Source organism: Podarcis gaigeae (genome assembly GCF_964106915.1).
Source record: "Podarcis gaigeae genome assembly, chromosome: 2".
Classification (NCBI taxonomy): domain Eukaryota; kingdom Metazoa; phylum Chordata; class Lepidosauria; order Squamata; family Lacertidae; genus Podarcis; species Podarcis gaigeae.
The window spans coordinates 109,248,905-109,261,585 of record NC_139679.1 but is presented as its reverse complement, the minus strand read 5'-3'; the positions used below and the strand labels follow the sequence as shown (position 1 = coordinate 109,261,585).

General features: G+C 43.1%; 1 protein-coding gene across 1 annotated transcript in view; it reads left to right on the top strand.

Annotated features, from left to right (window-relative positions):
• The window catches only part of LOC310837900 (olfactory receptor 2G3-like), a 28,313-nt gene extending 16,297 nt beyond the window's left edge, over positions 1–12,016 (top strand). The window contains exon 2 of the mRNA XM_083725122.1: positions 10,833–12,016. Coding sequence (XP_083581248.1) covers positions 10,866–11,810 — 945 coding nt within the window. The 5' untranslated portion in view covers positions 10,833–10,865 and the 3' untranslated portion in view covers positions 11,811–12,016. The remainder of the gene's footprint in view (positions 1–10,832) is intronic.
• The last annotated feature ends 665 nt before the right edge of the window (positions 12,017–12,681 follow it).

The window sequence follows — 12,681 nt, the reverse complement described above, 5'->3', positions numbered from 1 at the left end:
TAACCTAATTGTATCAGCAGCAAATGCAAGTAACAGAAACACAAAAGCTGCTTTTTTCTTGCTGCTTGTATTTAAAAGAAGGATCAACTTAAGGAGGGAGGAAGAATCTGTGATAAAGATGCTTAATCTGTCCCCCAACTTCAGCTTAAAATATCCATCCCAGGCACTTTTCCCATACAGTGGTACCTCGGGTTACATAAGCTTCAGGTTACATACGCTTCAGGGCACAGACTCCGCTAACCCAGATATAGTACCTCGGGTTAAGAACTTTGCTTCAGGATGAGAACAGAAATCGTGCTCCGGCGGAGTGGCAGCAGTGGGAGGCCCGATTAGCTAAAGTGGTGCTTCAGATTAAGAACAGTTTCAGGTTAAGAACAGACCTCTGGAACATATTAAGTACTTAAGCTGAGGTACTGTCCACGTGACCCGGAAGTGTCTTCGGACGGCACCGGCTCACGGCCTCTAGAGCGAGATGAGCACGCAACCCTAGAGTCGGACATGACTGGCCCGTACGGGCAGGGGTACCTTTACCTTTACCACTGGATACATTTCCAAGCACATGTCTCAAAACTTTGTGGGAGAGAAACTTTAGGAGGAAAAACAAGACAAGAAAATTGCTCACAAGCATATCATGAAAAGTGCCATTTCCCATGAACTGAAAAATGACAACAACAACAACAACAACAAAACCTTTATTTGTATCCCGTACTCCCGGGCCAAAACTGGGCTCAGGGCGGCTAATATCAAATATATCATTAGTATAAAATCAAACAATAATTAAATTACCCACTAAAAACAAGTGTATTCAATATTATATCTCCATTCTTCTCTTCACATCCATCCTATAATTTATGGTCTCTTTCTCAAGATGACACTCCTCACACTACCTCACTAGGGCATGTCGTTTCAGGGGCTGAAACTTAATTTTTGCAAATTTATTCAGTGAGGGGTATTTCTGAGTGTGAGAAATTCAAATCTGCTGTTTTTTGTGTGACTGGACAACCTTTAGTTTGATTTCGACGTTTGATGAAGAAGCACACAAACTACTTTTGGAAAACTAAATAATACTAATTTTATTATATAAAACGGCTTTAGATCCATTTCAGTCTGGTTTCCATCCTGGTTTTGGGACCGAGACAGCTCTGGTTGCCCTAACAGATGATCTCCGTAGACAACTGGATCGAGGCGGGTCAGGACTGCTGATCCTTTTAGATTTGTCAGCAGCCTTTGACATGGTTGATCATGATCTTTTGGAGCACCGCCTCGCAGATGTGGGGATACAGGGCATAGCCCGTAACTGGCTGTGCTCTTTTATCTCTGGTCGGGGACAGAGGGTGGCACTAGGGAGGGAAATGTCGTCGTGCCATTCCTTGGTGTTTGGAGTGCCACAGGGCGCAATTCTTTCCCCGATGCTTTTTAACATCTTTATGCGCCCCCTTGCCCAGATTATCCGGAGCTTTGGGCTGGGCTGTCACCAATATGCTGATGACACTCAGCTCTATCTGCTGATGGATGGCCACACCGACTCGGTCCCGAACACACTGACCAGATGCTTGGAAGCTGTGGCTGAATGGTTTCGTGGGAGCCGATTGAAACTAAATCCTTCGAAGACAGAGGTCCTATGGCTGGGTCGGGATGGCATGGGGATGAGGGACCAACTCCCTTCTCTTGCGGGGGCCCAACTAGTGCCATTGCCTTCCGTTAAGAGTTTGGGTGTAATCCTTGACGCCTCCCTTTCCATGGAGGCGCAAGTTACAGCAACTGCCAAGGTGACATTTTTCCACCTTCGCCGCATCAAGCAGTTTGTCCCTTACCTTTCCCGCCCCGACCTGGCCACAGTGATCCATGCGACGGTCACCTCCAGGCTTGACTACTGTAATTCGCTCTACGCGGGGCTGCCCTTGAAGCTGACCCAGAAACTCCAGTGGGTGCAGAATGCTGCAGCGAGGCTCCTCACGGGGTCTCTGCCATGGGAGCATATTCACACAGTGCTTTTCAAACTGCACTGGCTCCCGGTAGAGTACAGGGTCAGATTTAAGGTGCTGCTTTTGACCTTTAAAGCCCTTCACAGCCTAGGACCCTCGTACCTACGGGACCGCCTCTCCCTGTATGCCCCACAGAGAGCCTTAAGGTCCATAAATAGCAACACCCTAGTGGTCCCGGGCCCTAAGGAAGTTTTCCTTACCAAGCAAAACTAAATTGTATTAATTTAACCAAAAAATCTTTTGAATTCTCAATACATATTAAGACTTTTTTGTACCCCACATTTTTGGAATTTAAAAGTGGAAAAATTCAATATACCCTACTATCTCACCCCTGTCACAGTGAGAAGTAAATTCATTATGGCTAGGTCAGTTTTACACACTGGATATTCTTTTATTTATTTAATATGTGTATAGCCCAAATGGCATTCTGAGATCTTTGGCTGGGGAAAATAAAAAAAGATTTGCAAAGAAGAATATTAACAACAACAAAAATCTATCCCATGGAGTGGTCCATAGCTTGGCCTCTTGGTCTGCTATGACAGTCTGTATTGAGAGAGCAAGTGGCTCCACCTTGGGCCAAGGAAACTCTCACAGAGCTCACTCTGGATGCAACTCCAGGTCATCAAGAAGGTATTGAGTAGAAAATACCAGGGGTAGCCTGGGGCAGTCATAAAATTGCCTTATAGCCAATAAGAGCATTAGTCCAGCTATTTCAGCATTACACAGTATTCTCCGTGCTTGGGTTCCTGGGTGTTGTTGGACTACTACTCCCACCAAGACCCAGACGCCTTAGCCAGTGGTGATGGACGAAGGGAGTTGCAGTCCAACAGCTCTGGGGATTGAAGCTTGAAGGACACTGGAACCTTTTCCATGCAAAGCAGATGCTCCACCACTGAGCTATGGCCCTTCCTATGTGACTAGAGTGGGGGTGCTAGAAGGGAAGATGAGACTGGGGGAGACACCCAGAGAGGATGAGCCAAGCAAAAAGAAGCACACACTGATAAGAAATCTTTTTGAAAAAGCAGAGAGTAAGAAGATCCAGTATGTGTATGAGTTTGTGAAGGGGAGAGGGTCAAGGGGGAAAAGACAGGAGGAGACGGAAAGAGAAAGAGAAAGAGATGCAGATTCTCTTACATCTCCATAATGATCAATGTAAATCGTGGTAGCAAAAGAGAAAGGCTCTCCGCAACTCTTACCCTGAGCGGCTTGGCTAATTCAGTCCAGTGCCTTGGCTCTTCTGCCTCAGAATTGTGTCCCATACTATCTGTTGATACCGGCACAAATACATGACCAAAGTAGTCTGATCTCTCTATCTCAAAAGGGGCCTTCAGGGGTCAGGATAAATGATTTTATGATGTTATCCAGGAGGATGGCAGAGGTGGAGGAAATTGCTCTCTCTCCCCTTCTTCAGCAGCTCTCTGAGGAACCATCATGAAGCCCCATAAGGGCCAGAACTCAGACTCGATAATTAAGGGGAAACTACATGTTACCCTTCAGTCATGAGCAAAGAAGCCCCAAAGGACCTGCCTCCTCTTCCCTTGCACAGCGTCCTCTGGAGGCTGTGACTTGCACCAGGGAAGGGATGGAAAAGAGAACACTACTTAACTGCTTAGGGGGCAAAAGTCTTTGAATTAACTAGCTATGCAGAAAATTTCAAAGTTGGCAGGAGAAATTTATTTCATTGCATATGGATATTTCTGGGTATTCCAATTAGCTGTTAGGAGACCTCATGTGGTGTTACATTTAGAGGACTGGATTTAGTTTGAGGGGAGATTAAACTATGGGCATGGAGCCCATAGGCTGGTGACTTCAGAACACTGGTTCTGAAGACAATGTCCCATGACCCTTTAAAATGAATTCTGAACAAAACTGGTGAAGTAGCCAAAAGGATTATTGAAATAAAAACATCATTTCAAGATAGGTGACCAATGCAGGCACAGCTTGATCAGGGAGTCACAAGCATTTTATCCTTTCCCTGAGCGCAAAAATTCCTCCTCTACGCACTCACCAGGAAGGGACATGCAAAGTTTACAGCCTATCACGTCCGCCTTATTAGCATATAACCATCCTACTTCTCCTTGTTAATCATTGCACAGATATGGTCAGAAGCCCCCTTACAAAAATCTATTGACATGAGCAGTATCTATTTTCTTTCCACAAGTTGTCCTATTTACACGTGTTAACCGCTTTATTTGTTCTTAATGCGAGCAGAAGCTAGTTTCATATCTGATAACGCTAAAATGGCAAATCACAATTTGCTTACCAAAGGTTCTAGTCCTAGATGTAAGAGGATCTTTGCTTCTGGGTCCTAACCACAAGCTATATGACTTTCTGAGCATTCTAACCACCAGTTTTGCTAAATGTGTATATACCTATCTGTATATGGTTTTCCCAGTATTGATGTATGGAAGTGTTCATGTGGAAGTGAACAATTTCCACATGAATCAAAAAATCTAAAACTAAGAATACAGCATTAGTAAGAATCACATATTTGAGGACCGGGACATTCGCAGGGAAACCAAAATGCTTGTTTACAAAGCTATTGTACTACCAACCTTACTGTATGCTTGTGAAACATGGACCACTTATAAACACCACCTCCAACTCCTCGAAAGATTCCAATAACGGTGTCTCTGAAAAATTTTACACAACACTTGGGAAGACAGGCAAACTAATATCAGCGTACTGGAAGAAGCAAAGATCACCAGCATTGAAGCAATGATTCTTCAACATCAACTTCGTTGGACTGGTCATGTTGTGCGGATGCCTGATGATCGTCTTCCAAAGCAACTACTCTATTCCCAAGTTAAAAATGGAAAGCATAATGCTGCTGGTCAACAAAAGAGGTTTAAAGATTGTCTCAAGGCAAATCTTTAAAAATGTAGCATAAACACTGACAACTGGGAAACACTGGCTTATGAGCACTCCAATTGAAGAAGAGCCTTTACCAAAGGTGTCATGGATTTTGAAGACACTCGAACTCAGAACGCAAGGGAGAAATGTGCTAAGAGGAAGGCACACTTGGCAAATCCACACCGTGATCAACTCCCGCCCAGGAACCAATGTCCCCACTGTGGAAGGACATGTGGATCCAGAATTGGCCTCCATTACAGACTCATTGTTAAAACCGTGTTTATGGAAGACAATCTTACTCGGCTACGAGTGATCCCCAAAGAGAAGAAGAGAAGAGAGTTTTTTATCTATGTCATTTTAAATTGTGATTCTTATTAATGCTGTATTCTTAGTTTTAGATTTTATGATTCATGTGGAAATTGTTTTCCGTTTGGTGGTGTCCTTTTTAATGTGTTTTATTTATTGTTTATGACTTTTGTTATGTTGGCAATTATGTAAATCTTGTCATGCTGTAAGCCGCCTAGAGCATTGTTTTAGCTATGGAAAGGCGGCATACAAATAAATGATGATGATGATGATGACTGCCTGATAGAACTAGGACACATACAATCTGATAAGAGTTGCAAATTAGTAACTGCCTAGTAGAACAAGAGGATGCATGGACTTTGACAAGGTTTGCAAAATTAGCCAAACTCGTGATAACCACAAATGGCTTTTGTTGTTGTTGTTGTTTAGTCATTTAGTCGTGTCTGACTCTTTGTGACCCCATGGACCAGAGCACGCCAGGCACTCCTGTCTTCCACTGCCTCCCGCAGTTTGGTCAAACTCATGTGCATAGCTTCGCGAACACTGTCCAACCATCTCGTCCTCTGTTGTCCCCTTCTGCTTGTGCCCTCCATCTTTCCCAACATCAGGGTCTTTTCCAGGGAGTCTTCTCTTCTCATGAGGTGGCCGAAGTGTTGGAGCCTCAGCTTCATGATCTGTCCTTCCAGTGAGCACTCAGGGCTGATTTCCTTAAGAATGGATAGGTTTGATCTTCTTGCAGTCCATGGGACTCTCAAGAGTCTCCTCCAGCACCAGAATTCAAAAGCATCAATTCTTCGGCGATCAGCCTTCTTTATGGTCCAGCTCTCACTTCCATACATCAATACTGGGAAAACCATATACAGATAGGTATATACACATTTAGCAAAACTGGTGGTTAGAATGCTCGGAAAGTCATATAGCTTGTGGTTAGGACCCAGAAGCAAAGACCCTCTTACACCTAGGGCTAGAACCTTTGGTAAGCAAATTGTGATTTTCCGTTTTAGCGTTATCAGATATGAAACTAGTTTGTGCTCGCATTAAGAATAAATAAAATGGTTAACACGTGTAAATAGGACAGCTTGTGGAAAGAAAATAGATACTGCTCACGTCAATAGATTTTTGTAAGGGGGCTTCTGACCATATCTGTGCAACGATTAACAAGGGGAAGTAGGATGGTTATATGTTAATAAGGCGGACGCGATAGGCTGTAAACTTTGCACGCCCCATCCTGGTGAGTGCGTAGAGGGGGATAAGGATAAAATGCTTGTGACTCCCTGATCAAGCTGTGCCTGCATTGGTCACCTATCTTGAAATGATGTTTTTATTTCAATAATCCTTTTGGCTACTTCACCAGTTTTGTTCAGAATTCATTTTAAAGGGTCATGGGACATTGTCTTCAGAACCAGTGTTCTGAAGTCACCAGCCTATGGGCTCCATGCCCATAGTTTAATCTCCCCTCAAACTAAATCCAGTCCTCTAAATGTAACACCACATGAGGTCTCCTAACAGCTAATTGGAATACCCAGAAATATCCATATGCAATGAAATAAATTTCTCCTGCCAACTTTGAAATTTTCTGCATAGCTAGTTAATTCAAAGACTTTTGCCCCCTAAGGAGTTAAGTAGTGTTCTCTTTTCCATCCCTTCCCTGGTGCAAGTCACAGCCTCCAGAGGACGCTGTGCAAGGGAAGGGGAGGCAGGTCCTTTGGGGCTTCCTTGCTCATGACTGAAAGGTAACATGTAGTTTTCCCTTAATTACTAAGTCTGAGTTCTGGCCCTTATGGGGCTTCATGATGGTTCCTCAGAGAGCTGCTGAAGAAGGGGAGAGAGAGCAATTTCCTCCACCTCTCCCATCCTCCTGGATAACATCATAAAATCATTTATCCTGACCCCTGAAGGCCCCTTTTGGGATAGAGAGATCAGACTACTTTGGTCATGTATATGTGCCGGTATCAACAGATAGTATGGGACACAATTCTGAGGCAGAAGAGCCAAGGCACTGGACTGAATTAGCCAAGCCACCCAGGGTAAGAGTTGCGGAGAGCCTTTCTCTTTTGCTACCACGATTTACATTGATCATTATGGAGATGTACGATTTACATTGATCATTATGGAGATCTGCATCTCTTTCTCTTTCCGTCTCCTCCTGTCTTTTCCCCCTTGACCCTCTCCCCTTCACAAACACATACACATACTGTTCTTGCTCTCTGCTTTTTCAAAAAGATTTCTTATCAGTGTAGCTCAGTGTGTGCTTCTTTTTGCTTGGCTCATTCTCTCTGGGTGTCTCCCCCAGTCTCCACCTTCCCTTCTGCCCTCCCTCTCTCTAGTCACATAGGAAGGGCCATAGCTCAGTGGTGGAGCATCTGCTTTGCATGGAAACGGTTCCAGCTTCAAACTTTGACATCTCTTGAACGGGCTTGCAGAGAGCCGGGTCTGCAATATTGACAGCTGCTGCCTGTCAGACTAGACCAGTGTCCTTCAAGCTTCAATCCCCAGAGCTGTTGGACTGCAACTCCCATCGTCCATCACCATTGGCTAAGGTCTCTGGGTCATGGTGGGAGTAGTAGTCCAACAACACCCAGGAACCCAAGCACGGAGAATACTGTGTAATGCTGAAATAGCTGGACTAATGCTCGTATTGGCTATAAGGCAATTTTATGACTGCCCCAGGCTACCCCTGGTATTTTCTACACAATACCTTCTTGATGACCTGGAGTTGCATCCAGAGTGAGCTCTGTGAGAGTTTCCTTGGCCCAAGGTGGAGCCACTTGCTCTCTCAATACAGACTGTCATAGCAGACCAAGAGGCCAAGCTATGGACCACTCCATGGGATAGATTTTTGTTGTTGTTAATATTCTTCTTTGCAAATCTTATTTTATTTTCCCCAGCCAGAGACCTCAGAATGCAGTTTGGGCTATACACATATTAAATAAATAAAAGAATATCCAGTGCGTAAAACTGACCTAGACATAATGAATTTACTTCTCACTGTGACAGGCGTGAGATAGTAGGGTATATTGAATTTTTCCACTTTTAAATTCCAAAAATGTGGGGTGCAAAAAAGTTTTAATATGTCTTGGGAATTCAAAAGATATTTTGGTTAAATTAATACAATTTAGTTTTGCTTGGTAAATAAAATGGGTGTAAGATTGCATGGATATTATGAAAATTGATTGTCAAGTACTTGCAGTTATATATATGATAAAATTAAGTATTATTTGGTTTCCCAAAAGTACTAAATGTGCTTCTTCATCAAACGTCGACATCAAACTAAATGTTGTCCAGTCACAAAAAATAATAGCAGATTTGAATTCCTCACAGTCAGAAATACCCCTCACTGAATAATTTTGCAAAAATTAAGTTTCACCCCCTAAAATGACATGCCCTAGTGAGGTAGTGTAAGGAGTGTCATCTTGAGAAAGGGACCATAAATTATAGGATGGGTGTGAAATGAAGAGAAGAATTGAGATATAATATTGAATACACTTGTTTTTAGTGGGTAATTTAATTATTGTTTGATTTTATACTAATGTTATATATTTGATATTAGCCGCCCTGAGCCCAGTTTTGGCCAGGGAGGACAGGATACAAATAAAAGTTTATTTATTGTTGTTGTTGTTGTTGTTATCATTTTTCCGTTGATTGGGACATGGCGCTTTTCATGATATGCTGGTGAGCAATTTTCTTGTCTTGTTTTTCCTCCTAAAGTTTCTCTCCCTCAAAGTTTTGAGACATGTGCTTGGAAATGTATACAGTGGTATCTCGGGTTAAGTACTTAATTCATTCCAGAAGTCCGTTCTTAACCTGAAACTGTTCTTAACCTGAAGCACCACTTTAACTAATGGGGCCTCCTGCTGCTGCCGCGCTGCCCCTGTGTGATTTCTGTTCTCATCCTGAAGCAAAGTTCTTAAGCCGAGGTACTATTTCTGGGTTAGCGGAGTCTGTAACCTCAAACGTATGTAACCTGAAGCATACGTAACCTGAGGTACTACTGTATGGAGAAAGTGCCTGGGATGGATATTTTAAGCTGAAGTTGGGGGACAGATTAAGCATCTTTATCACAGATTCCTCCTTCCTCCTTAAATTGATCTTTCTTTTATATACAAGCAGCAACAAAAAAAGCAGCTTTTGTGTTTCTGTTACTTGCATTTGCAGCTGATACAATTAGGTTATTCAACCTTTGTTAAGTTTTTTTAAACAGATTTTTCTTATAAGGGAGGTCTCCAACCCTGGATCATTTTATTGTATACTTGAGGCATCTGATTAAGGCCTGTATTTTAAAATGAGCTTAAAGATATATTTGCAAATGTTTGTATGTTTCATGCCAGGCAGAAACCAGCTGGCTAAGTACTCTGGCAGTTGTTTATCTTCCTGCTCTCCTGGACAAAGGCCCCCCTGATTTATAGCAGTAGCAGGAGACAAGTTTCCCAAAGTTGTAAAAGGGAAATACAGGCTGGGAGCAGATGTTACACTGACCCTACAAATTACAGAATACAACCAAGCTACAAAAACACTAATTAAGAGTTGGTAAATAGTAAGATTTATTGTTTAACAGAAAATAATACCATGTGCCTCTCATCAGACTCTAGCCATATTTTCCTAAGGGCAATAAATTTTGGGAAAAGCTAATGGGAAAAGCAGCTGGCTGGGAAAGGGGGGTGTAAACTGAAGAGGCTTCTTTTTGAAGCTGTTTTTTACTGAATTCCTTTTTTCATTGTAAAGGCCTTTTCTTCTAAAAAGCTATCTATATTATGTATGAGATTTGTTGGCTTAATGTAATTATGCAAAGGATTTAGAAAGTAAGAAATGTTAGATTCTTATGTTAGATTCTTATTTCATTGATGGTGTGTGAGAATGTGAACCCAAGATCTCTGTTTAGATAGAATTTAATACCATGAGCCATCTGTTTTAGCCATTTGTTTTGGAATGCAGGGGCAACAGGGGCAAAAAGGTGATCTGGTAATTAAGGTGCCTTCTCGAGGCAAATGTAAGATATATGGCTACTTGTCTGCCATTTATGGATAGAAGGAAATATAGCTCTTTGTCTCCCATAAAAGGTAATAGGAAATGGGTGTATCTTTTATGATTGGTTCTAGCAAACAGCCAATAGGAATTTCAACCAGGCTGATTGGACAGAGGCAGCCAAAGGAGGAGCAAGGGGGCTGGGCTGAAGAAATATAAGTGCTGGCCATCAGGGCTGGAGTGGGCAGAGCTTTGGTAACCATATACCACTGTGCCTATCATTTATTTGTCTGACAAATAAATTATTATTTTAATTTATTGCTGCGTTGAATATTTCATTCCAGCTAAGCGTTAACCACAAGCAGGGTGCTACATACTCTTTGTCTTTACGTATTTTTAACCGCAAGTCTACATTTTTCTAAGATTTGACCATCAGAATAGTACACAGTATTCAAAGTGTGGCTGACCACTGGTTTATATATGAGCATATGATAGCTGGTACTTTATTTCAATCTAATTATTTTCAACATTAATTTGGCTTCTTTAGATCACTACAAAACATTATCATTTTCAGTAAGCATCCCAACCCTTACGTGCAGGTACCCTATCCCTGCATCAGGCCATGTAAACAATTAGAAGGTTTTCTCATTGTACACATGGTACATGGGTGATCTCAGCCGCTATTGCTCTTGTGCCAGCGGTTTATTCCAGCTCCATTTTGAGTAGGTATTTTGCTATTTATCTATTTTTCTTTTCCAGATGTTGTACAGGGAACCAATGTGGGGAGATAATCAGAGCCATGAAGGAGAATTCATCTTACTGGGAGTGGCTGACCGCCCACACTTGGAGATGTTGCTCTTTGGTCTTGTCCTGATCTGCTACACGATGACCTTGCTGGGCAACACAACCATCATGGTGGTGTCGCGGATGGACCCCCACCTCCACACCCCTATGTATTTCTTCCTCAGCAACCTCTCCTTCCTTGATCTTTGCTTCACCACCAGTGTGGCCCCGCAGATGCTGGTGAACTTCTGGAGGAAAAGCAAGACCATCAGTTATGGTGCCTGTGTGGCCCAGCTCTACATCTTCCTTGCTCTGGGCTCCACAGAATGTATTCTTTTGGCTGTCATGGCCTGCGACCGCTATGCTGCCGTCTGCCATCCACTGCGTTACACTACCATTATGAGCCACTCGGTATGCTTCAAAATGGCTGCTGTCGCCTGGATTAGTGGGCTAAGCACCTCAGTGGTGGAGTCAGTGATGACTCTTCGGCTCCCACGGTGTGGAGAGAACCGAATAGACAATTTTTTCTGTGAGGTGCCAGCCTTAATCGAATTAGCCTGTGTTGACACCTCCTTCAATGAGGCTTTGCTTGTTGCTTCTAGTGCCGTCTTCCTTATAGTGCCACTAGGCCTCATTATGGTCTCTTATTGCTACATTGTCGTTGCTGTGTTGAGGATCCGCTCAGCAGAGAGCAGGCAGAAGGCCTTCAACACCTGTGCTTCCCACTTGATCGTGGTGTCGCTCTTTTATGGGACGGCCACCTTCAGCTATGTCCAGCCCCCGTCCAACTACTCCCGCGATCAGGGCAAGATGGTTTCCCTTTTCTATACATTTGTTGTCACCATGCTCAATCCTTTAATCTATACGCTGAGGAACAAGGAGGTGCACAAAGCTCTAAGAAGACTGATGAAGAAAACTTAAGACTAATGTCTCCCAACTCCGTTCAGAGACTGTGTGGTTATATTTTAATAAAAAATAAAATAAAACCTCACTGATCACTTATGTGGCACTTTTTGTCTTAACCAGACCTTCTTTTTAATTTTGAATTGACTGCTTGATATGCCATTAAATCAGGCTGGACACAGCAGTCTGTACTGCACCCCTCTGAGGTCTGTGGCCTAGGCAGTTATCTAGTTTGCCCCATGGTAGGGCTGGCCCTGGGTGCCAGTCAAATAGGCCTGTTCTGACACCTCACTGAATGAGGTGGAGCTCTTTGCTTCCAGTGTGGTATTCCTTGTAGCACCCCTAGGCCTCATTATGGACTTTCATAGCTACACTATGATGCTCTGTTAGATTCACTCAGCTGAGGGCAGTAAACACCTGTGTCTCCCACTTGATTGTGGTGTCGCTGTTTTATGGGGCGGCCATTTTCAGTTACCTTCAGCCCCCGGTCCAACTATTCTTGTGACCAGGCAAGATGGTTTCCTTTTTCTATACATTTGTTGTCACCACGCTTAATGCACTAATTTATATCTTGAGGTACAATGGGCTTGCCCCGTTCTTTCCAGGCACATGTCCTTGTTTTAAAACTTTGTGTTTTAGTGCCCCCTTCCCCATTTTGCTCCAGTGCATTCACCACAGAAAACACTCTTTAAAGCAAAAGGTCATTCAGGCACAGATTTAAAGCATGGACCATGTCTGGAAAGCGTGGAGGAAAGCTAAAAGTGGATAAGCTCAAGGAGAGCACAACAACCACCCTCTCCAGTTGCAGTTCCTGGCAACTGATATTTAGAGCCTGAATACCATGTTTATTGTAATGTCTACATTAACCTTCAGAGTTCAGGTGCATTCA